Source organism: Ammospiza nelsoni, chromosome 2 (assembly GCF_027579445.1).
Source record: "Ammospiza nelsoni isolate bAmmNel1 chromosome 2, bAmmNel1.pri, whole genome shotgun sequence".
NCBI lineage: Eukaryota > Metazoa > Chordata > Aves > Passeriformes > Passerellidae > Ammospiza > Ammospiza nelsoni.
The window spans coordinates 81,223,306-81,250,584 of NC_080634.1; the positions used below are offsets into that span (position 1 = coordinate 81,223,306).

Genomic DNA, 27,279 nt, shown 5'->3' on the forward strand with positions numbered 1-27,279 from the left:
GGAATAAGAAAATCCTTGGCATAAGATCAAAAGCAAAGCACCACAAGAAAATACCTTGTGAAGTGTCAGAAAATGACTGTGGACCAGTTCTACATACTACACGTACTGGCACAGCACTGCTGACTTCAGGGGATGTATGCCAATTTACACCAGCTAAGACATAACTGAATGGTTTCATGTTTTGAGAAATGCTATATATTTTGGCTTACTAAGGTTTGATGTGTTTCTCTATAAACATGTTTGTAGTGCCCAGACCTCAGCAAATGCTACATAAAGCAATTATTTTCAACTTGAATTTGATAAACACTTATATTCTATTACGAGGTAAAATCTCTGGTGATGTAGTGTATGATTTTTGTATCATACTGCTTCAAAGCTGGCAGAAGTAACAAGTGTTAGTGGCTGTTCAGGAATACAAAGTCATAAAGACAACGTCTTAAATCATGAAATAAGAATATCTGAAATGTTTACTTGACAGTAGAATAAAACCCAATGCATGCAGTGCATTTTCATAAGGTAATTTCTTAAGTTTTATATGAAAATAAGGAGTTTTGGCCTAGTGCTGTTAATAATGCTCTTACAGGCAACTTCAGGACTATATGGGTATAGTCTGCTGTGCCATGCTAGAAATTCCAAGGAAGGAAAAAAAAACCACCCAAAGCTTCTGTTTCAGTTTGGAATTTGTTGTATGCCAATACAGACTTGCAGAATGAACAGATTATTAGGTACTATATTGTTGTTTAAACATTGTTGTTTAAAGCTTCTGGGGAAAATACAAAAAGTCAGTACAGTAAGCAGTGTATCAGAATAATTTTCATGAAAGAGCAAGGAAATATTTAGGGAGAATTTGTTCAAAACTTGAGCAGTCCATGAAACATAGGATATTCCTGGCCCACAGGAATTTGGGCCTGTGTAGCCTCTCAAATGCAAATATTTGTTCAACAACATTCTACCATATCTTTGGTTTGAAGAGATTGGACTCTTCCAAAATGAGTGCAACAAGTCATATGAAGAGTGACAGAAGACCAGACTGCAAATTTTTGGTAGATACCTAACAAAATGTTCACAAAAATTTAAGCAAGTTAAGCAACTACAGGTAGCAGGGAATTTCTTAAGCTCTCTTGAAACCTTTGCATAAAGGCTAAAATTACGAGAGAGAGAGATCACTAATCCATTTCCCTCTCTCAAAGTAGATTTTCATTTGGACTTTGAAAATCTGGCCCTTTGTGAGGTTGTCCAATGTAAGAAACAGGCTCACTACACAGTCAAGAAAGTGATCTAGCATTAGATAAGTGCCCAAAGAATTCAAAGGCTGTCCCTTTGGATCAAATGTCTAGAATGACAAGTGGGTATAATCTCCTTAACTCCTGGGAGTCATTGACCCAAAACAGCCTTTATTCATTCTCTAGCCCTTGATTGCTGCCTCTCTCTTAAGGAAGGTAAAGTTCTAATTAGGTGGCTACCGGTCTGGAAAATCTACACATCTTTTCGTAACCAAGAACTGTTTTTAATTAGGTCTGAAAATGTGGACAAGGCTAATATTAGCACTCATAAAATCTCCAAAAACCTAAAGGGGAGATAGTCCATCTCAGACACATGGAGGAGCAGCTCCAGGGAAGGAGAAGGATCCCTCTCTTTTATGCCTTATAGTAACATGGTTGGGTTTTTTCCCCTTTGGTACACCTGAGTTTTAAACTTTCATAGGTTTAATGGGTAGATTTTTCATAAAAATATAGAATGGTTTGGGTTGGAAGGGACCTTGAAAGACCATCTAGTCCAATCGCCCTGCAATGTGCAGGAACATCTTTAACTAGATCAGATTGCTTAGAGCCCCATCCAATGAAAATGTGAATGTTTTCAGGAATGGGGAACACACCATCTTGCTGGGCAACTTGTTTCACTGTTTTACTGTTGTAATCATATTGTAAATCTCCCATACCTTCTTGGTGATTTCTCATGGGCAACTCCTTGCAGCACTGACTCCTTCTTCACAGTACAGAAAACAAAATCCACCTCCCCGCACAGTACAACAAACTCCAACTCCCTCCTCAACCAGTTCACCCACTCTTTTGTAGCACTCATCTTCTTGTTGGACACAGGTGTGGCATATTAAGGACAGGCCTATTCCTAATCTTTGGTGATTAGTACACCTGCAACTCCTCAGGTGTGAGACTGCCTTCTGCACTATCTTTATTTTCTTACATTCTATCCCTCCACATTTTACCACTGTCACCATAAAAAAAAAATTCCTTATTTAGTTTAAAACCATTACCCCTTGTCCTGATGAGAACAGACAGGGCACAAAAATCATCTTTGAAAATCATGACTGTAATGAGCAAGAAAATGTTAGACCCATAAGCCATTGTCATTCCGGCAGGTACATTGTTTTAATGACTTCTCTGAATGCCATAACAAGATAGATTTTGGCATTATCCTATGAATGACATAAATAGGTAAGACTTGAAGCACTTGACTGTGCCTAATTAACAAGTGGTATATAGAAACTGAAATTGTAGGACAGAATTAAATTCAGATAAATTAAGAAAATGAAGATAAGTTTGAACGATTTTTGTTGATTTGCACAAAATTCTGCAATAATTGCTTCAGAAAAAATGTAGTATTTAGTAGTATTTAAAAAGAAATAATCTTTTCAATTTGGAATACATGTGCAATTACACTTTATTACTTTCTGCTCTGTTCACAATTAATGTAATAAAATTATTCTTTCAAATTACTTACAGAAAATAATAAGGAACACAACACTATTGTATCTTTTTCAATTCTGCTTTGTACAGCTGAATGCCCAAAATAAAGTTCAGAGAAGCTGATTAACTTGGGACATAAGTTTATTACAGTAAGAAACAGAAATTCTGAACATTGTAATTTACGAATAAATATTCTATCCTTAGTTTTAAGGAAAAAAGTATGAATAAAATATATGAGCACCTGATGGTTTTCTGGAAGGTATCTTGGGACATCCTGTCTTTTATACTAAAATGTATGCCTTAGAAAACCTGAAAAGCTATTTCAACTTTTGCAATTACAAATACTTTCTGCAAAGAAAAATCCTTTTGGAATACTCTCAGAAGATTGGGGTTTTTTTTTTCCTCGAGAAACAGAATAGTTGAAGCTGAGCACAGGTCAGATAAAAAACCTCAAAACAGAACATATATCCAGATTAAACAAAAACATCAAGATTAGATGGCATGTCTCAGCAGTTCAAAAAAGCAGTATCTATTATATTAACAAAATATGTTAAACACAGATTCCAGCACGAAGTCTGCCATTGAATGTCTTCCATGGTAATGGCTCTGGCTACCTCTGAGACCAGCTCTCACTTCCTGGCCACAACCTCCCTTCACAAAGGTACATTCTGCTGTAAGCAGGAAAACAGTGGGAGAGCCACATGGGGTGGGAGACCAAGCTTTCCCAGGAGCTGGACCGTAGTGCTGCACCTGGCTCCCAACAGACAAAGGAATGGCTACTAGCTGCATTCCATATAGGGCAGAACTAAAACCAGAACTCATACATGTGGAAGGAATCAGCAAAGAAACAGGATGATAGAAGGGAGAGAAAATAGAAAATAGAAATTACATTTGCTACTATCCAATTAATCTTATAAGTGGAGAAATAAGGGATCTGACTTGATTATATTCCTTCAATTAAGTGGGAAATGCTCCAAGACTAAACTATAAAATACATGGATATATTAAATGCTCTCGTACTTTCTTTTGCAATTCACTCCTGATTTGTCACTTTGTTGTAGACATGCACATGGTTTATCTGTACATTTTGAACCATAAGTATTTTCAAAGTTCATCTCATGAGTCTGTCAATTTTGAACTTTAATCTAACAGCCATGTGCTGTGCTGTTTGGCCAAGGATAATTAACCAGTGTACTTCTCACAATAATTTTCTGCAAGGTTTGTTAAAACTTGAATGTCTCTTAGGAAAGCATTTGAAGGGTTTCTGTGCCCCTCTGATTCCAGTCTTGAAGTTAAGAAGGCAAAGCCAATGCTCTACAGCCAACTCAGATGTATTCCACTGGACACCTGATTTGTTGTAAATCTCATGTTAATTTAATTCTTTGTCCCCCTGAAACTTGCTGCAACTATACTTCAGGCTATGTGAAAGCCACTGAGATGTCCTTATTTTCTGCCAACTTCCTATCTTCTCATCCACCCACTCACACTAAAATTGTTTCCATATATCATCCAGTGTTTCTGGCCAAGAATTTACTGAAATATTGGTTATCTAAGGAAATTCCCAGCATACTGTGAATAATTTTCATACAAGTGTAGAAGTATAAAAGAGCACTTTCCTCTCTTCCTTTTCCCTCATCTACAAGGTACATTTAATACCCTAAATCCCTCTTTTCATCTTGTACTTTTTCCAAGAATTCTTCCTTCTTTTACCAGAAAATACTTTCACAGTGCTTTCTGCTACCACAGGGGGAATGCTGACCAATCTGAACAATCCTGGTTTCTCTAATTTGACCATGGGTTCTTCAACTTCTTCAACATGGCCTGCAGATGACATCGGGTATATATCAGCACAGACTAGATCAGCACACAGTAGGTAGGTGTGTGGCAAGATCACTGAGTTTAAGTAAATTTGCTCTGCAGGACCTCAAGTGGAGAGCGAAAAATTACCATCCTGCATTTCCAGCAGTGTTAAGTTCAGAGAAGCCCAGAGAATCCCAGTTTTACACACCAAATGTTACAGATAATAACAAACAATTCAAACAAAGCACAGTGCTAAGCTGCCTATCAGGCATCTGTTTGTGGGAGAGCCCAGGTGTTGCTGGCATTGGATGCAGAAGGAAGAACATGGCACAATCTGTATCCACACACCTACTCAGACTCCACTTGCTGACAGAGAACTCTTAGAGGATGCACAAAATGTAAAGGGCATTTAGGTATCTAAAAGTGATTTCTTATAATAGTGCTTGGTTAGTTTATAACATTCACTACAGTTTAAACATTTTGAAGATGAAACACCATGGAACTCACAGACTTGAGTACAAAAAAAAGGAGTATAGCAAAGAAATCTATGTCCCAAAGATGTTATTTTGATTTGGCATAGATGAAAATCATATCAAATGGATTGTAGTCATAGTTATAGTGATTTACACCAAAAATAATTGTTTCCAATTTTTTTGAGAAGGTAGAATTCCTTGAAAAAAAAAAAGAAGAATGCACTGAAAATCTACTCCTCCTTTACAACTAACTTTTAAAGGAAGTGGGTAATTATAATAATTACCATACTGAAAACACTAAATTCATTCTTTAACGAAATATATATAAAATCTGCTTTACCGATCAGCACAACTTATGAGCAGATTGATTCTAACACAATTCCATATAGAGGCAGATTTTCATAGAAAAAAAAGAATATTGCTGAAGTGGAAATAAGGGAAAAGTAGGGGAATGTAAGGGATTCCTATCAATTAAGCAGATGTGGAACACAGACATACTGACTTAAGTCCAGGAGTAACTGGAGGGACTAGCCACAGCTCAGCTACCACAAAGGAAGGACAGAGTCAGATCTACCAGCAGGATCTCACCTTTTGATTCTACCTTTTAATTCTACTTTTTCCTCATCAACTACAATGCAAAAGCATTTGAAAAGTTTCTGAAGCCATCCCACTGCTCACAGGAGCAGCGAGAAGGCAATCCTGCCAGGCACTGAGATCAGTAAAATGTTTTGTCATGTTTGGTTTTTTTACAAAGAAAAGTAAAGTATAAATGTAAGGTTAATACTTAAGCACAACCAGTCATTCCAAGCTTGTTTTAAGGATATTTTTAAGAAGATTTGATCATACAAAAATTAGGTTGCCTTGGCAACTGTAACTATAGAAAGCTAGATTAATTACTTTCAAAAATCCTTCTTAGTGCTTTCTCCTCTTAATAGGAATGTGTAAATATCTTGTTTTAAGCTGCATTTATCAGAAATAGTACTCATCATTGTTTCTTACCCTTGAGGCATGGGGATCCTAAAGTATGTGCCTAAAACAGCTTGAATGTGCAAAACCAATTTGGAAATGCTTATTTCAATTCAAAAATTAAAGTCAGATAATGCATATTTGCTTTTGAAGGGAAGTGAAAATTTGAAAAGAATGCATCATTCTGTTTTCATACTGCAAGATATCATTGAATAAACTGTGCCATGTATTCATCTGTCTTCAAACACAGTAACAATTCACTTTTGTAAACAGCAAGCAAAAGGAATTAAGATGGAATTTAATATATCTAAAATATATTCATGTAAACAGATCTACTGAGCCACTGCATAGCTCTGCATTGCATACTGAGGACTTACCTGTGTGGCTGAGACAACTTTAAGGTCTTTGTTCATCTCTTCATTACATGGTAGAAATGTACTCTGATTACCCTGGCATAGTGTTTGAGATCCATTATTAGTGATGCTTGGCATAGTTCTGCTAGCCCCTAGGTTTGCCATTTAATAACTTATCCAGTTTTCCTGCTGTGCTTGTTAAAGCAGGTGAAGTCCATGTAGGCTTGACTCCTTCCTACAGCCTTCTTGGCCTGATATGCCACATTTTGCCACAGTCCTCCCTCCCAGGTCATGCTGCCCTGCTTTGGTTTACTGATGCCATAGAATACATCAGCCACAAGAATAGGCTCTTGCACAGAACTAGGGATGGCAATTAACATGAGTTTACAAATTGTCTATTTTCATTCATTATCGGAAGAGTAATGTTTTCCCCAACTCTCCTTTCCCAATTCTGCCTCCCAGCTCTGCAACTCCACCTGTATGAATGTTGCCCTGGGTTATGGTTGCAAACACACCCTAGAAAAGCCATTTATACTGTATAACAGTAATGCATAGGCTCTTTTTTTCTTGTCTGTGATTCTCTAACTTAAAATGTATTTAAAAAACACAGATGTTAATATTCAAAGAGGATTCAACAGTGAACAATACTGAAACATAATAATACTGAAAGTACTTTTCTTTTGTCTATAAAAATGTCACTAAAATATGCAATATTACAAGTGGTCAAGGACTGATATCTCTGCAGAGGCCACTAGAAATCTGGGAAACCAGTTATCTTCCATGATGCACGTGAATATTTTTTCCCACCCCTTTAGTTTTATGAGGTGTCAGAAGTCAGATACATGCACTTGTGCTGCTGGCATCATCATCATGGTCATCATTCCAAGCAGCGCTAGTATTTTTTCAAATCTAACCATCCATGGGAGACTAGCAGCTTTTAGCATAATGGGTATCAAATATATCTGTTCAGGGTCTGTTTTCTAGTGATTTCCAGGCTTACAGACAGAGCAATGGCCTCTAAATAATTAGAATAATTTTTAAAATTTTACTCATATTCAGTGATTACACAGTGATATTAATAACTTATCCAATTTTTCTGCTCTGCTTGTTAAAGTAGATTATGCCCATTTAGGCTATATTCCTTCCTTCACACTTCCATCAGTGAAGTGTATTTTCAAGGTTCCAATAGTATCAAGGCACTCAAAAATCCAGTGTGATATTCAGAAACTTTAATTTTCCACTAGCTTCTCAGTGATTAGCAGCAGAACTGTTTCAAAAAAATTGCTTCAGATGATACATGCATTAAACAACTAATGTATCAAATCTTGAATTTTGAATTGGTAGGAGAAATTCAATTGAAAGGAGATGGGAAAATTGAAACCAGAAGAGGATCTGCTATGATGTCTGTTTTAGGCTGAATTATGTTCAATCATCCTAGCTTTTATTCACTTTTTATGTAGTTTGACAAACTGAATAATTTGATGCCTTTTCTCACAATACTCCAGGCAAGATATATACTATCCTATACTCTTGATTTACCTTTTGATCAATATATCTGTTTTCTTCAATTGCTGATCTTTTAGAGTGGTCACATGAGGAAGAAGATGCTGAAGGAAGTCTTCGCAGCAAACAGCTGGTATCTTGTTGCTGGCGATCAATAAACTGCTTCATAAAACTTTCCCTTGGGATCAAATAGAGGATATTGACACATTAAAACACCAAGAAGAGTTAATATTTGGTTTTCCTTTTGACATGTCACAATTCACTAGCGCTGAGATGGATAAACTCCCGAGAAAAAGTTGTACTGGGGTATAGATGTATAAATGAACAGAGTGCCAGAACAACTGATAACACCTGAATTCATTTATTAAAGAAATGCATAACTGAATTGGGAGTTGGATCTCTTGCACATAGATTGAAAAAAAATTGCTTTTATTATTTATTTATTTACCAATCAAAGTGCTAAATATTTCAAGTGCCTTTTGCAGTTTTCAGCTCTTTTGAGCTCATTAAACAGCAAGTTGTTACTTCAATGCAAATCAAATGCTGATATAATCCAAATGAAACATACTCTCTGCATGAAATTCTTTCTTGAAGATTTCAAACAACATCTGTTCATATAACTGCTTTGAATGTCATTATTAAGGCGCTTCAGCAATTCTGTGCCTCACATATGCCATGTTTAAAAAGCAGAAGCATTTCTGTTTACAACAAATATACATTTATCTTTCCATATTTTAAGTTCAATAGAGTTGCCTCTTTCAGTGTGAACTATGCCAAAACTAATTTTTCTCTGGAGAGATATTGCTACATAATACAATAGCTTGGTATTTAAAGATATGATGTGCTAGTTTGAAGTCTGTTTCAGTAGTTAATAGGATCATGAGTACAGAATATGCTGGGAAAAACACAACTAGAAAGAAATAACAAAAAAGACTAGGACTAGGAGAAGAACACACTCCATATATAAGCAAAGGATACTTTGACACTAAAAGTAAAGCATCTGTGATTGTTTCCTTGAGATCTGGAAGGTTGCCTTTCATTACCTTTCTGACCAGCATTATTCCTTTTGCTCAGCTAAGGTACTACAAACAGGTCAAACCACTTGACTTAGCTTCCTTGTGAATTTAATCAAAAGAAATGTAACCTTGGTAGACTCGGAACAATGGCAGCAATCCTTTACATCGTTCTCTCTTCTGGCATGTGCTTGTTGAGGACATTGACACAGGCACTTAAAGGATCTGTTCACACAGCTTGTGGCATGTCAGCAGACTTTGTAGCCTGTATATACTAGAGCAGCCCTTGGATTTCTGTCAGACTCTTTTGACACCAAGGAAAAATAATTTTACTCTAACTGATGATCACAGATTTGCAGAATGGTTTGGGTTGGAAGGGACCTAGAAGATCATCTTGTTCCACCCTGCCTGCCATGGGCAGGGACACCTTTCACTAGACCAGGTTGTTCAGAGATCCATCCAGCCTGGCCTTGAACACTTCCAGGGATGAAGCATCCACAGCTTCTCTGGGCAACCTGTGCCACTGCCTCACGACCCCCACAGTAAAGAATGATCAAGTAGATCACTGAGCATCTGATCTTTAGTTAAGGTGAGTTTCACAGGAAAGAGGTAACTACATAAATACAAAAAAGGGACAAGGTCATCACAGGCTAACTGGTTTTGGATGCTTTGTTTTATCCTCTCTAATGATTAACTGCCATTTCATGGAGCTTTAAAAACCTCCATGAGAACCCATTAGACTGCTAGTCACTATGTGAGCCAAGAAACTAAAATCCAAAGGAAAGGAGAAACAGCACACTTTTCAATTATATTGTACTTGTGTCAGTTCTGATCAGTCTAGCTGCTTTCATGAATAAGGCATTAGGAATGCTAGGATTGTTTTTCCCCAAATGAGAGAAATGAGGTATACCCAAAATACCACATCTCTTGAATGCCTAGGTTAATTCTGTTTCATTTCTTATTTTCTGAACTATCTGCCTAACAGACAAGAAAAAAAAAAGTTAAATATTTTGGGGTGTTATGTGGCCCCAAAAAAGTTTACAGCATGCTAGCAAAGGAAATATTTCAATACCTTATTTTTGGAACTGTGAAATCTGAAGGAAGCTTTGAGATTTTCACCATTTGTGGCCTGTTTGGAAATTTTTCAAAGATGCGTAGACGCAAGGGAAGCTTCTCCTTTGTATCTGCATTAGCTTCACTTTGCTTTAGCTGAAAACAAAAAAATAAAAAAAAAAACAGAAAGCGAAATTTTGCTTTATAATATCCCACTCATTTTTCAGAATCCAAATAACAACAATGGCAATAATTTAAAGAAGCAGAAGATGGCAGCAAAGACCTACAGAAGGTAAATTTGATATAAGTTAATGGCTAGTGCTAGAAGATTACAAATGCCTAACAATACTATGCCTTTAACCGACAGACATAAAATGGGAGGATTGATAATAATTTCAATTTTAAAGTACAAAGCATATTTGTGCCCTATTCGATATACTTATTTCTATGTTTTCTTCATAGATTCTAACACTTCCATCAAATAAACACCCAAGACCTTTTCTTATTAGGCTCATCTTCCTGTATATGCTAACAGCTCTCTGACACTCAAAGAAAACACAGCACTTTAAAAGGCAAGAAATTTTAAGAGAATTCAGCTCCCAGAACACAAAATAACAGGACAATTGCATTTAGATGAGTATTATAAGTAATGACAAAGAACTCAAAAGAATCCATTTACATCAGTGATACTCAGCTATGGCAAATCACATAACAAATATTGTATTTATAATTATCCAAAACCAATTATTCAATGGAATATCACCTATCCAAATACAGAAAAGACGGATACATGTATATACCTGGACAGGTGATGGCTAAAAAGATAAGGTAATCAGTATTCAGGAATCATATCTCTATATCATATCTGTTTATTTTATGTAGCAATTCAGGTGTGGTTTTGCAACAAAATACAAAGTCAAAAAGAAGCAGTGAAATTAATTTTTACATTTATTTTAAACTGTATGTGTATTGTATACTATTTCAGCACATATCCAACTGAAATTCCAATTCTTCTTCTCATCCCTGCTTGTAAGCAAAGGATTAGAAGCTTAAATTTTAAAAGACATTTTCACCATCAGCACCTGCAGGAAATACTGTTGATAGACACCAGCTAAAGATTTTTACCAGGGGGAATAGCCCAGGAATTCAAACAGAGCTTTAATTCTCATTTGCCCTGCCTAGTGAAATGCATTCTCCCACAGCATGCTGTAGAAGAAAAACTGCTCTGCTGCACTGTCATGCTATCAGCAACATCACCACTTCCAGCCACAGGACAGCTTAAACTGAAAATCAATTCATATTCAGTTGGATAGAAGTTGTCATGTGGGCTGAAAACTGCAGAAAACTGAACAGCTACAAACAAAGGCTAATGATTAATGGTAAAGCTGATTCAGAATAAAAAGGAAATGTTGCATAAATCTGTATTGTGGCCAGTCTTGTTTCATTGCTCTATTAACGATCCTTAAAAGGAAGAAATTATTACTTTAGTGCACATGATATTAAAATGTGAAGAGTTGCAAATACCACATGAACTTGGACTTCAATATAGCATCAAAAGGCCAGTTTGGGCACCAATTGCATTACCAGCCAAAGGTTATGTTCACAACAAAGCTTTGTTGGTTAGATATCACAAGGGTATGAAAAATGACGCACAAGTTCCCAGCTCATTTCTGTGCTGCTTTGAAGAGAACATATCTGGGTATGCACGAATTTCTAAATGCTGTTTAACCATTTTCTCACTGACAAGACAAAACAGTGCTGAAGAGAGCCATGAAACCAGGGGAGAGCTGTGTTAACCAACTGGGACAAAAGAGAAAAAAGAAGAGAAAGACTACAGGGTCCCATTATTTACTTCCCATCTACTATAACTGATAAAGTAAGAGCAGGGGAGATGAAGCAAATTTACATAATAAATATGTGAAAATAAATTACTTCAAGAATACAATAGTGTATACAACATAAAGGAATGAGAGAATGAAATTAAGAAACAGAATTTCTATGGTGAGAATAAAGATTACTAGCCTTGTGGGAAAATCTCTGAGTGTTCAGAGCGCTCTGCAGAGGGAAGTGCCTTATAATTTCAAAATCAGACTAGTCAGAACCCCTGAAATGTCATAGTATTGCCAAAAGAGATCTTTCACTGAAAAGGAAATGATTTGGATAATCTAATAGGGCTTTTCTGCAACGCTGTACTGTTGAAAGCGTTGGGAAGGGATTATTTTTAGAGGAAGAAAGGTTTCCAGTTTCTGACACTTGTTTTTCAGTAAGGAAACATTGCATAAATATGCATATTTTAGGCACAGACAATGTCACTTAGAGCTATGAACTCCTGTTTTCATAAGTCAGTGTATACAGAATATACAGCACTGCATTGTTGTCTGAAGTCTAAGTGCAGAACAGAGCACAGAGACATTGAAATCAGAGAACTGTGGAGTTCAAAAGGTAAAGAAGGGGATAGGAGAATGATTTAAGATAGGCTTTAAAAAATCCTAAAGTCAACACAGTTCTATAGAATAACTCCAATTTTTCATGCTGTGATAACATTACATATTGGGGAGTGTAAAGCATTTAGCTTCCCTGAGTTCTTCTCTGTGCACTTAGGGTGTAATTGTTGCTCCACACGACACACATCCTGTTTTGTATTGCTGCTTAGAACCTTTATATTTCAACTTTCTCTAACACTTGACAAACATAGATTTTTAAAGCTACAGGATTATTTGAAATGGGGCTATGATGGTGTAGAATGTTTCTAGCAACAGCTAGACCCAACTAACCCAATAAACTAAAATAAAATAATTGGCCATTTTTCTCTATGATTTTTAGGTTTTATTTCTTACTCTTACTATTGATAAAGAAATGCACACTGGCCTGATTTGCTCTGCATAGCCCTCCATCTACAGCCCAAGAGCCTACTGGAAATGCTCAACAATGTTTTGTCAGCTTAGCCTGGCTAAATTCTTTTGTGGATGGTAAAAAAGGTAACATCTGTAAAGCCATTGAAGAATTTTTTGTCTATCTCACTACTTATATGCTGCTTGAGTTTACAAGAGTAGATTTATTGGCACAACACTTACAGTACAACTGCCCACTCTGAACACAGATGCACTTTTCCAAATAGCACTTAAATGGTGAGGAATGTCAGAGAGGATATTTTAATTTGGGATTCCTGTGGTTTTTTAAATAATACTTACAGATCTCTGAATACCAAGCTCTCTCTAATCTGTTCACATAATTGTCTTAGATCAATCCATAAGACAGCTGTGAGAAAAAGGCAGACTTATAGGTGAAGAGAATGTTTGTGTGACCCTTTTCTCACAGAAAGCATTATGGCCATGTATCCATTTAGTTTGGAGTAGTTTGAAGTCTGAATCACCAGCACTTCTTGTCTTCAGGTTGAGTTTATGTGCTGTGTTGACAAGCAAATCAGATTCTTCTGGGAGGAAACAAACTGCAGGCTCCACCTTAGTTACCCAAAAATGCAGTCTGAGCTTAGGGATCCCAAGCAATGGCTGGTCCTTAGACAGCTTTGAACCCCACATGTGATGGGACAGGCAGTCCAGTGTGAGACTGAATCTGTTGTGAAGAGAATCCTTCTGACCTGGACATACTGTGAATGGGGTGGCAGCAGACACTGCTATATTGTACCAATTCTCTCCAATGGCACAGGTGTTATGTGGTGTAGTCTTACTTATTGCAGGTGTAAATTTAGTTTTGACTTCAAGGCTTCCTTACTAAAATGTGATTGCCAAAATCACCTTTGGTATAATTAACATCCGGGCCCTTAGAAATGAAGAGAACCTGTAAGTGGTTGTCCAAAATACACACAGTAAAAGGAGTGGTGGTGAAAGTGGAAGATTGAGAAAGGCAGGACACAATAAAGGAGACAGCAGGTAATGACTGTGCATGAAAAAAGAAGGTCATCCAGACAGTAATCACTGCAAATGTGGTCAGAGTGAAAGTAGTGAGTTCTTTTAAAGTACATACTGCAACTCCTTTAATAGCAGAGCTGCTGAAAAAATCTCTAGAGAATTAGAATGAGACAATCATCAGGAGCTGATTAGGAGAGCTGCATTTCCATAATCTCCCTCTGTGTTTGGCAGAAGAAACATGCCACAGTGCATTTCAGATATTCAGGTGAATGCAAGGCAGTGTCACACCTGCCCTCCAGCTGACATCCACTCGTGTGGAAGCAGGATGTGAGAGGTGTCTGCACATGCAGAACTCTCCTGATTTTCCCAGGTGGAATGGACTGAAAGGTGGAAGTGCTCCAGGGTCTAGTAATATGAACAGTTCAAAGGACAAACTAACATGAGTATCTCTTAATATCACTGATTTGCATTTAGGGACAGAAACAACCTCAAATGTATTAATCTTGCCCAAACAAATCAAAAGCTCAAATTTAACAAAGTCAATGAGTTTTAAAGATATTGACACTTGGGAAAGAACATGCTAAAGGAGATAAAGAATTAACCATATCTAAAGGGAAAGACCTACACATTATGACTTTTTGTTTTGTTCTCTATTCATTTAGTTCTCATCATGGAAGAGGAGCCAGTAATGTGCAAAACTGAAAGAGTGAAAGATGCTGTTTTCATATGGTATATGAGGAAAGCATACATGAAATTCACTTAAACGCTAAGTAAGTATTTCAATGAAATCAAATTATTTTAAAAAAATACAGCAATGCTCTCTTTTATTTTACTTGACAGGCTGAAATGAATAATTCCAAGCAAAAAGTTTAGCCACTGATGTCCACACACATATTTAGGAACTGGCCAGCTGCCCAGAATAATTTCATGGGGACTGAAAAGTTCAAACCTTTTGCCTAAGTTCAGAAGGTCTCACTAGTGGATAATTTTAAATGAATATTGTTTGGTACATTACAGGGCACTGCTAAATATCAACATTTTTCCCTGCAAATCTTCTTTAGGGGCTGTATTTGAAGAATAAAATGACAATGCAGAATCTGTATTGCATGCTTACCATATCATGTGCTCCAACACCAAACACTGAGCACAAGAGTGCACACAGATAAAAAACATTACTAACTGATACCAGCACCCAACCAACAGCTTTGCAAAATTTTTTATTCATTCAAGTCCTCAGATTTACCATCACCTTTGCTCATCAAAAGGAGCTTTGAATGAAACCCAAGTTATTAGCATTAAATGACATTAACTAAAAAACTAAAAATCAGAAAGGCAGATCAAATGAGATTCTTTTTTCCTTTCTGTTATTCTGAAATCCTATTGACCTGGCAGACTTTTGGGTGTGAATGAGCTATAAGATATGCATATGGGTAAGCTGTCACATCACACACTCAGATTTGCCATCAAAATGTAACAACATTTTTTTACCTGCATTTGATTTAAAATTCAACACAAATCAGACATTCAGTAATACTATTTACACCTGCAATTTCATATACAATGAAGAAAAATGTTGATTCTCTTAGAGCACCCTGCACTATGAAATAAAAGGAAGGTAAAATCAACTCAGAAATTAGGGTAAAAAATTGGATAAATAGAATTTGGGTAAAACTAACACTCACAGCGTTAAAAAGAAGTATTTATGAAGTGTAGATCTTATTAGTATGTCTACAGTGCTATATAGAAGACTGACAAAAGTCTTTGCCTAATATTACATTGTTATTATGTTACATTATTATTGACCTCAAGCCATAATATTTGCCTCTTGGTTCTTCTAGGCCCTGAGACATTATAACACCAGTAATTTTTCTTCAGCTTTTCCAATTCTTCACAGCATCTAAAACAACATGTGAGCTTTTGTGTGCAGTTCTCCTGCACAGAACCTCTGTAGGATGACATTTGGGTTGTGCACTGCCTAACTGAGAGGCAGTTTGGACTCTAAGATACAGTTCTGTAGTGCTCTCCCACCTGCCACCAATCTGGTGGAGCTCTGTCTCTTCTTTCTTTGAAAGCAGTCTCTCAATTAAAATATTACTTGAACTATATCAAATTATTGTCTGGAATAAAGTACCAGGAGCTACAGGAGAGGGCCAGCAGTGAGGCAAAAGTCTTGCAGCATGCACAGACAAGGGTTCAATGTTGGAGCTTGCTCTCTTGTCCTCTTTTACTGTTTAGATGTACCAGAAGTGAATTTCACCCTTTGGGTTGACCTAAACAAAGGGGACGTCACAAGCAGTAAAAAATTCTCCCATGTAGGCATGGTTAAACAGAACCTAAACCGATTTTAACTGTGTTCAGCACCGCCATGGGGAATTTTCAGAGAAATATACCAGAAGCTATGATCACAGTGGTGCTGGCGTTCAGCCGAGAGACTGCACTGTTGATAATGTAAGAGTAAAATAAACTAAAAAAGTTCCTGACAGATGGAGGAACCAGACTACATTCATTTCCCATAGGCACAAGATCTGTTTCTTTAATAAACAACTCTCTGTAACAGGGTTTATATGCTGTGTTAGTATGATTTGGTACTGTGACTGCTGTATCCTAATTGATCACTTAGATAACTTTTTCTAAGTTTTGCATTAGGTCTTCCAAATTTAACAGATATTGAGTAAGATTTCACAAATATGGGATTTTTAATAATTGCCTTCTAGTAATTGTAGCTCCTATCAGTTCTTCAGAAACAAATACTGCTGACAAGATATGATTCCAATTCAAATAGTGGAAAACTTATCTAGCAGAATTTGGCTAAGATATGGTCTGTTTATCTAAAAGATGACAGGAATCCAAATTTTCATAGTTTCTCTGTGATCAACTGAGATAAATAAGATTAATTTTTCAGAGCTATTACTTCATACAGAGTACAGCCTGACAAATATTGCTACATGGTTTACACTTTAGCCTTATTTCCAAATATTTTTGCCTCTGCAGGGGCAAGTATCATGCACTGAAAAGAAAATGGGCAATCCAAAATTCTGTGTAGGGAGAGGTTGTAATCAGGCCCTAGGAATGTGCTTACCAGACTAGGTTCAACCTTCTTGCCCCTAAACTGAAGGAGCCACATAAATTAATTTAGTTACATCTTTTTATAGCCAAAAGTTATGAAGAGACTTGTAGAGGTCAGTTCAGATCTTGGGTTGGCTATTTATTTCACACATTTAGTTTTACTTCACCGACTAAATAGGGAACTTGAATCCAGTATGTGCTTTAAATCAGATGCCTGACTCCCAGTGATAGCCAGGATGAATTCAGGCCACAACATCTATGATGGCATTCATCTCAGCTAATGACAGTTCTCCAAATGGGAACTAAATCATACAATCTTCTAGGCACTTCTTCTATTCAACTGGAAAAGGTATCTCCAGATATTGGCTCATCCCATAGTAACACATAAGTGAGAGAAGCCAGATGGACTGTCACCTCAGAGTGACTGCTTCTCTGGATACAGGGGCAGGGTAAGGCTACACCTGTGCCAGCAGTGGGCTATGGGCCTAAGAACTGGAGTGAGATCCCTCAATGTGTTACACTGTTAGCAAGACCAATAGCATGTTTTCTGACCAGCTAGCACCCTCCCTGATCATGCCTGAGCACAGTTTGGTACTTATCCCAACTGGACATGTTCCCTGGAGGCAGTATGGGCACTTCCCTATAAATGGTAGCTAGTTTTGGGAGAGGAAAATAACTTTGCTGTACGTACAAGCCAGGCTGTGCCATCTGGCCAGCTTTAAGGACAGAGAGCCTGTCCTGGACAGCTTTCTCTCTTGATGTAGATTGGTTAAATTACTATCTTTGAGAAGATGCTCTAGTGTAAGGAAGATAAAACAGTTTATAGATTCATAGAATCATTTAGGTTAAAAAAAAGCCCTCTAAGAGCATAGAGTCAAACCATTGACCTAATGCTTTCAATATTTACCTTAGATAAGGTAAATCACGCCTTTATTTAAAAACTGTTCAGGGGTACATATTTTGATGGATAGTTTAAAATAGATAATGAAAATGAAACAAATTTAATGCTAACAATGCCTAACTATTCCTTTAATAGCTATTTCACATATAAATACTATAATGAATATGAAAAATACCATTTTCATATTCATTATTTTTCTCTTGGCATGAGTAGCAGATACATTTTTGTTCCTATACAAAGGTTAGTGAGCTACAAAAAAAAAAAAAAGCATTATAACAGAAAATGCATTACATGCTCCATTTCACCAGGGGATACTTGAGACTCCATGTAAACTAGGTATCATTATTTGTTATGAACTATATACATGATGAACAACAAGCAACTAAAATATTTTCAAGTCAACAAAAGCACAAGATGTATGAAGTCTGCTCTTGTACAAAGGTAAACATTCAATATTTGTTGTCATTACATTGCAAAGGTTCCATATTGTCACCTCCTTATTACAAGAGTTTTATACCTCCTTGCTGTTTCTCGTAGGCAGCTCCTCAGAGCACTGACTCTTCCATCTTATCACAGAAGCCCAATAACTCCAGTTCCCCTTTCAACCAACCAATCCACTCTTTTATAACTCTTCTTCTTATTGGCTACAGCTGTGGCCTGTTAAAGTCAGCCCTGCTCCTAATCTCTAATAATTGGCTCAACTGTAATTCCTTAGGGGTAAGATTACTTTCTATACTACCTTTATTTCTGTATATTCTATCCCCCTATGAATATTGACTAGTTACAATGTGTTCATCTTCAAGATTCAGGGTAAAATTCATTTCAGCCTTAAAGGGTGCTTCTGCATGGGAAGCAAACAAATTACCACTGCAAGAGGACCTAGAGACTCTTGATATTTGCTTTCCTATCCTAGTTTCTACACAAAGGAAGATTCCTGGAGGTAGCTTTGCAAATGGTCCTTGCCTAAATGTAGCTCAGACAGACATCTTCATATGCCCTGACAGGTTTGCAGGAAAACAGAGCCAATCTGGGAAATTTTAATTTTGTGGGCAGACTTCCAAAGGTTGTCACCACAGGCAGCTCCCATTTACGTAAAAAAAGAGCTGAAGACAGCTAGTGAATCAGGCTGTGATTGACTGAGGAAGTCATCATCTTGACTTTCTATCAGGATACAGACAGCCAGAGGTATTTAAAATGCTGAAGAGCAGAGAGGTCATAAGGATAAATGACTCAACTGAAGAGAATGTGTACGTCCTCGCCCACAGTTTAACAAAGGAAGATAACTTTTACCTAGGTCCTCTTCAGACCTAAATATAGAAAGCCTGAAACTATTCCCCATTCATGCAAAACTGTTATTCCACGTGATTAGTATAGGCTGCTCTATGCATTGTGTGGGGTATTCCATGAGATAGATCACCACTAAACTGGAAGGGACAGAAGGCATATCCAACTTGGCTCACTACTTAGTTTCATCTGCATGGTAGGAAACACACCCTGCCAGGTTTGGCTGGAGTAGAGGCAATTTCCTTCATAGTGGTTGACATGGGGCTGTGTTTTGCATTCTCACTGCAAGCTGACAACATAGGGATGCTTTCCTTATCTCTGTGCAGCACTTGAACAGAATCAAGGCTTCTTCTGCCTCTCACCCCACTCCACCAGCAAGGAGGCTGGGGATACACAAGAGGTTGGGAGCTGACCCCAGCTGACCAAAGGGATATTTCAGACCATATGCCATCATGCTCAGTATAAAAAACTGGGGAAAGAAGGAGAATGGGGGGATGTTTGGAATGATAGTGTCTCTTTTCCCATGTCACCAATACATATGATGGAAGATGGCTTTCCTAGGGACGGCTGTACACCTGCCTGCCCATGGGAAATAGTGAATGAATCCTTATTTTGCTTTGCTTGCATGTTTGGGTTTTTATTTACCTATTAAACTGTCTATCTCAACCCATGAGTTTTCTTACTTTAACTCTTCTAATTCTTAGAGTGAGGGGGGAACTGTGTGGCTGGGGTTAAACCTTGGTACATACCTTTGGAATGTGAACATAATTCCAATTTTCAAATCCAACCTACGTGATCCATATGAATTTGTGAGTGCTGCTTGGGGTGGAAGCACTTTTGTGTAGGTGCTGAATAATATTTGTCACAGACTGTGATGTAGGTGCTTGTGCAGAAGATGGCATTTTGTTTCTGTTGGCTGTGTCAATGCAAATTTGTGTTTCCTTCTTTTAAGGCATGCTATAGTGAGTTTGGGTGTTCTTGTAAATGGATGCTTTGCTGGCACAGGCCAATATTACAAAATCTTCTAACACACAAATGATCTCTACAAAGACCAAAAAGATGAGACACCAGATAAATATTCCTAAAAACCCACTTACATAAGTACCAAATGTGGTAATAAGTTCATTGCTCTTATTCACAGGAGTAAGCAAACATTAACCACAGTGCACAGTACTTTTTCTAAACATTTTTTCCAAGTGTTTTTATTATAAACACCATTATCATGTGCATTTGTTCCTTAAATGTATTCAGCTAAATATGCATGTGGCTGTACACTTGATCTGATGTCCATGTAATTTGATTTGTTTGGGATTGCCACATTGGAGAGGGTCTGTGGAGGAGCCCCAAAAATTTCTTCTGTAATGAAATTAGTTCTCTTCACAAAGAGACCTAATCACAGGACAGGAAGCAATGAATAAGACATTTGCTCAATGATAAAGAGTCTCTCCAGACAGAACAAAGAAATTCTTCACTATGAAGACAACCACTGGAATAAGTTGCCAAGACAAGCCAAGGAAATTTTATCACTGGAGATGTCCAGGAGCTGACCTGATAGGACTCAGGGTAACCTCATCTAATGGCCTGCTCTTAATACAGGTTAGACAGGTGCTCTTCAGAATTCCTTTCCAGCATAGACTGTAATGTGATTCTAGGATTTGCTGATAGCTGTGAACTGCAGGACAACAGATAATCATGCTCTTCAGTTTTACTGTTGTGCATAGGCATACATCCTCTCTTAAGAACTTCTACATTTTCCAAATCATTACTGGGCTCTATTAGATTCTCTAAGAAGATAATGAATACAACTTAGATCTGAGTATTTGCCATCCACACAGTGAAGTAATTTTTACAATCAAATACCTTTACTTAGAAAATGTAACTGAAGTTGAGACAAAATTCACAGATGTAGCTGAGGCCAAAATCCAGGATATTTCTTTAAACAGGGGAGACTTTGAACAAATTAGCTGCTCCTTGCCTTTTTGTGGATGGTTGGTTTGCTCATTTTGAACTAGAGGCAGAACATTTAATTTGACATAAGTGGCCTGAGTCTTAGATTCATTACAGTTACACAGTATTTTTCCAGTACAGAAATTCAGATAGAAGATTTATTTTACTAAAGGACACACAGAGACAAACCTATACAAGTGGTAATTGGGAGGTCACAAAGGCTGATCCAAACTACTTCAGAAACTTTCATGGCTGGGCTAGATGAAAACAGAAATAATTTGATGTTACTGGCTGCCCTTTCTCCCACACAAGTTTGCTGATGAAATTTTAGCCAGGGCTAGATTCCTGAGTGCTGTTAGTCCCTTTCACAAGAGATGGAGATTGTTTCCTTTGTATTCTTGTGGTTATGGACTGCTTCTTTAAACAGAAAGATATGTGTAAGAATCCTCCCTTCATTCCAAAATAGTGCTCCCACTCGTTGGATATTACGCAGGAAAACCCTGCAGGCTTCCTCATATTCTGTCACAGTTTTAAAAGAGTGCCTGGTCCATTCTTGAGGAACTATAGAAGGAGAAGCCCTCTGAATTCTAAGTGGAAAAGAAGTGCCTGTCTTAGGCTCCAAAAAATGCAGTAAAAATATAATTAATCAGTTCTTCTAAGCTGCTAGCTCTTTTTAATGAAGGAGGAATTAAATCTCATGCAGAGGCCAGGCCTCTACTTTTTTTTCAAGAATGCAGAAGTTAATTACAATGTGTACACAAGTGCATATATTCACAGGCTCCTATGGGCCTAAAGAACAGTTCAGAAAGGGCAATGAAGACCTCTGTGTCACAGAAGGGCACAAAGGCAAACTCAGCATGGGTTTTCATGAATCCAAATGCTGTAGAAATAACCAGCAATGCTACATAAACCCTTCATTCCAAACTGCTGCAGGACTGCCCCTTAATTCAGAGGATGGAGCATCTAGAATCACCTATGTGCCCTGACAAGCACTTGCCTTTTACCTTTGCTATCAACCAAATAAAACAAAAAGATTAAATGAGTTCCTGGTGATATAAAAGCTAGGTAAGCATTTTATCCCCTGGTGATATACATGAAGCAGCAGACGCCTACATTTACATTTTTGTTACTGCTATTTTCACCTTCATAGCAAACCCAACTCCCATCCCTCTTCCTTGAACAAAGTGTATGCTTTGAATATGATTCTTGGCTAGAATATTGAAAGGTCTCTATTTTATACCATTTTATACCATAAAAACTTCCTCCAGGATGAAACTCTCTTGAATTTTTTGAGTTTTTTTTGGCAGATTGCACATACCAGGAATTGGGGACTTGTGAATAAATACTTAGGTGTTTATTTCACCATTACAAATAAAACATATCACCCAGAATTTGTGATCCATTGATGCTGTTTTTAAAAAAGGTGACAGATGAGGTAAGAGATAGAAAAAAAAAATTCAAACAACACTAGTGTCCTGAAGTAACAGCCATGAATGGCCTTTCAAAAATTTTTTAGTTATTAAAGAAGAAATAGTCTAGCATGAGTAATTGTCATGATGACCTTATTTTCCAGTCTCAAAAGGTTGCCTTGTCTTCTAAAAATGGGCACAGTCTCTGTAAAGCATACTACTTTTGAAATAATGCCTATTTAAATGTTCTGCATATGTCCCAGGAAATGGGGACCAACTTGAATTTTGTGAAAATTCTGTCTTCCCTCTATGATGAAAAGAAGAATTTTATGCATTTTATGTAGTCCATAAAATTCAGTGTGGAACCATTTCTGTACTTTTCCTTGGTTAATAAAATGTGCTTGACACTTATCTTCCCTGCAACTTGTTAAAAATCCATTCACATGGAATCAGATATAATGAAAAGGTAATTTTTCATTTTTATTCTATTTTATAGTTATTTCCCATTTAGAATTACCTCAAGCACTGCTCTCAGAATAAAAATACTCTAGAGACAAGTAACTCTAACTAGGCTTTAAAAAGCTCCTTGATTTTCACACACAAATTCACATATATAAAATTTTATGCCAAACGTGTTTAAATTAGATATACCAATTATAACACCTTGTTCACACAATATGTTCATGAAAAATCACTATGCTGAAACTCCCACTTTAATGCTGAAGCCTCAGCACACAAAATTTGGAAGTGATGCAACTGCTGAAATTGTCAGTGGTGTCTTCCTGGATCTTCTGAATGCCTGGAGGTGCTGGGTGAAAGGAACAGGGCTCCAGCAATGTATTCTGACCAAACGTGTTCAGCATCCAAAATCCTGTCTTTTCCAACTCCTTCTCTACTGACAGACAAAATGTCACTTCTGAGGTACCACTCAACATAGCTTTTGAAGCCATGTACTTGAAAAGCCAATTACTACTGTTTGACTTGTCATTGTGGTATCAATTAAAAGCAGTAATGAACTATTAATAAGAATCAGGGGAGAAGGGAGCAGAAGGGGAAGAAAAGCTCCTTCACACTGAAAAGTAAAACTGGGTCATAAAGTGTGAGCACAGTTTTGCTCCTCACTGAATAAAGGAGTTGTTAATAGGTGTGTCAAAATGATATTTGCATTACCAGGATAGTGAGACTCATTGGTATTAACCAGAGTAACATCAGAACTGAATAAGGACACTATCTGGATGGCCTAGACTTCCCCTATTAACACCCTGCTTTCCAATACTAAGCTGCCTCACCAGAAAAGAGATCTAAGGAGAGCAAGTGAAGACAAAAGGAAAGCAAAATATTAAATCCATGAAAAGCAGGACCAATGAAACACCAGCAAGCTAGCTGCATGCAGGGAGACAGGACTTCCTGATACTTTTCTATTATGGACTAGGTATTTTGAATTCTTGTTAAAAATAAAACAAGAAAACTTTCAAGAAAAGACATCACAGAAATTCTATCCTAGTAATTTCACATGCTGACTTATTTACTTTGAAAAAACAACAATAAGAGAGGAAGTTTGTAAAAAATATGAAGCGTAACACATCTTTTTCCAAGATGTGTTAGTTTAACTGCCAAATTTTCTTGCAAAAGGAGATCACTTAAAATACAGTTACCCAGTGAAAAGAAACTTTGGTCTGATTCTAAAGTTAAATGTACAGGTGCACAATAATGTGGGAATTAATAACAGGCACCATAGGAAAGATAGAGCATTGAAGAAGCATTTGAGTGAAATGACTGAACATCACAGGCTAGAGGGCATCAAATGAAAAATCAAGTGGAAGGCTCATTAGTTTAAAAAAAAGTATCTTTTCACAAGGTGCATTGTTAAATTTATCTTTGCTACTGAAGGCAGTAAATGCTAGAATATATACATTTTGGAAAACAGATTTAACAGGCAAGAAAAAAAAAATTCCATCAAGAACCACTAGACAAACATACATCATGTAGGACACTGGAAGTTCCTGTGTCCCTGGAAGGTGACTATCACTCAAGTATGGAATATCACCAGAGAAAGAAATATCACTTTGTGATTTCCCTTTTCTTGTGTTAGATCTTAAACACATTTTTCTGGCTACTGTCAAGGAACTATACATTGATCCAGGAAGACCTTTGCTTTTGTCCAGCAGATGTGTTGGTTTATTCGAAGCCTAGAGATTCTTCCTCACTAAGCTTATTAATAAATTTTTGTATTGGTATTTGGCACTGTTTTTTTTTTAACCAGAAAGGTATATGGTGAAATTCTTCCAATCACTGGTCACAAGGAACTGCTAATCAATTGTGAATGCCTTGGTTCCACTTTCAGCTGACACTTGTAGTGATAGAGCACAGTGCAATAATGCTAAGGCTGCAGGGTCAATCCCCATATGGGCTATTCTCTGTTGGACTTGATGATCCTTGTGAATCCCTTCCAGCTCAGAAGAGGCTGTGGTTTAGTGATATAATTGGAACTATTAGGGAGGCATGAAGCTATGGGTTGCTAGGATGTGAGGCTTTCCTCCAATGTCAGTGACCATCATGTTGAAAACCAAGCAACACCATACTTAAAAAGAAGAAATTTTAGGGTAAAGGTCTGAAAGGATTTACATTCAAACAATACATTTGAGTTTCCAAAAATAAGTCTTTAGTAGGACAATCTGCTGCCAATACAAACAAGATTTGTAGTTACTCAATATCTTTTCATTACTGAAAATGGATGAAATAATATAGGGGATTTAAGACAGGCTCAATGGGAGGAGAAAAAGTGCTAAACAGAAGCAAGTTTATTAGAGGCACTATTGGAGATGTTAAGGATTTAAGGATTTTGTTTTAAAGAAGAATATAAGGCATACATGTACATTTTTAAGATTTGGGAATATATTCAGCACTTTCATAAAATTGGCATGATTTTGAAAGGAATCTCTTGTTGTTCCGCAAACCATAAAAGTTGATAATTTTGAAAAACGCTGTATTTTTGACAGTTTGTAATGTGTAGGTGCTTGTGTGCACACCTGCACTGACATATGCAAAAAGGTATTGTCAGGACGTGAAATGGAGAAAACCTTTAATGGTTCTCAGTTGGCACACGTGTATGTCTGTGTAGTTCCAAAATCACAGGCTGCTTGTATTAGAGAGCAAAAATATATTCTATGTTTTTATGGTAAACAGAGCCAAAATACACATTTAGGATATGATAATCAGATGCACAGAATAGAAAAACAAACATTTGCAAGTACACTCAGGAGGTCTAAAATTTCTTATACTCTTTTCAAAGAACATGGAAACAAGTGCAGAGGGAAGAGTTTGTCCTGACATTTTGATCAGTGCTTTTTTGCCCTGAACATAATTGCTTATACTACTGCCTAGAGGGTACCTCATCCTCCCTGAATTCACATTATTTTTAGCGCAGAATGGACTGTAGCACATTGCAAGCTTTTTAACTACCCCAAGGCACTGACTGTATAACCAAAATGCATCTGATTCAGAGGGGTTTTTTGTATGTTTTAGAAGATAAATATTAAGACTGTACTTTTTTACCCTGGCAAGAGGCTTGGACAAGATGATCTTCCAACCCTAATGATCCCCTGTTCTTACTGTGAAAGGTCTTATGACTTTCTCCTGCCCCTGCTCATGCTTAGTCAAAATTGCCCCATTACTGTAAGCTTAGGGAGAGCCAGGGAAATTCCCACACATATGCATAAAAATATGCACTCTCAGTCACACCTTAAAGATAAAAAGTATCTGTTGAAATTCTTACCATCTCTTACAAATTGCAACTTTCAACAAGTTTCCACAAGTATTTCTTTCCACTTATCTTCACTAATACTTAAATGCATTACAGGCTTTCAAGTCAGTTTTTTAGCGCAAACACATTTGAAAGAGAAGGTATGAGTAGTGCCAAATATAAATGTAAATCCCATCGTAGCTCTCATGGAGAAAATCTGTTACAACTCTTGAACTCTTATACAAGCTGCAGCTTCAGGAAATGAGCTCTGAAAATTTGATCTCTTAGAACTGAACCAGAAAATAATTTTCTTCTGACATCAAGAAGGCTTTTTAGAGAAGCTTGATGCAGATCTTTTGATACCACAATTCAAAGATTAAAAATAACAGACGCCACTAACAGTTTCAGTTCCTAGAGCCATTGCAAACAGCTTGATTATATTTTCTTAAATCCACATTAAGAAAAAGTGGGTTTTATTGTACTGCTTCTGGCATCCCATGATGCCATAATTATACATTCAATTATCCTTCATAGCAGACAAGCTTTCCTCTCTTACCAGAACCAAGGCTAGGTAGAACTTGGCCTTACTCATAGTACTGGAGAACATGGACTTCAGTTTGGCTGACAGTCAGATTTTTAACCTATCTTCTTTCTATGACAAGTTCTGCTGAAGACACCTTTCTGTTAGCCCTCACCTCTGTAAGGGTCTCACAGGGGCTTAATTGTGACTTATTGGCAAAAACTAATGGATGAATGCAGAAATATTTATTCTTAGAAGCTCACAGCTAAAGAAAAATGAGCAGTGTACTTACTTCGGGTTGCTCCCTTTATTTGTTCTACAGACAATAATATAAAAAGGCAGCAACAGGAGCATCTCGCAGAAGGCATAAAAATAGCATGTATTTTCACTAGAGAAAAAACCACACACTTATTTTCACTGTTTCAGTTGTTAGAACTGCTTTACATGAGGACATTATGAATATCTGAAGGGCAAGAGTGTATAGAAACCAAATTTCACAGCTTAGTATCTAGAAATAGTGAAAAAAGCAAACAAAAATGAAAATACATAAATATACATGATGACTGCTTCACCAGTCATTCTGAATGTATAGTCAAGAGGTCAGTAGTAAAACCTTGGCCTTCTCTTCCTGGTATTTAATTTCAACAAAACAACAACAAGAACAAAAATCCCCCA

General features: G+C 37.1%; 1 protein-coding gene across 3 annotated transcripts in view; it reads right to left on the bottom strand.

Annotated features, from left to right (window-relative positions):
• Positions 1-27,279, bottom strand: part of NALCN (sodium leak channel, non-selective) — a 222,706-nt gene that overhangs the window by 46,757 nt on the left and 148,670 nt on the right. For 2 of the 3 annotated variants that reach the window (XM_059493793.1, XM_059493792.1), the window contains 3 exons: positions 9,886-10,022; positions 7,837-7,978; positions 6,322-6,393 (listed from right to left, as the gene is read on the bottom strand). In XM_059493793.1, the coding sequence (XP_059349776.1) occupies positions 6,322-6,393; positions 7,837-7,978; positions 9,886-10,022 (351 nt within the window). The remainder of the gene's footprint in view (positions 1-6,321; positions 6,394-7,836; positions 7,979-9,885; positions 10,023-27,279) is intronic. The other variant, XM_059493794.1, reaches the window with a different exon arrangement.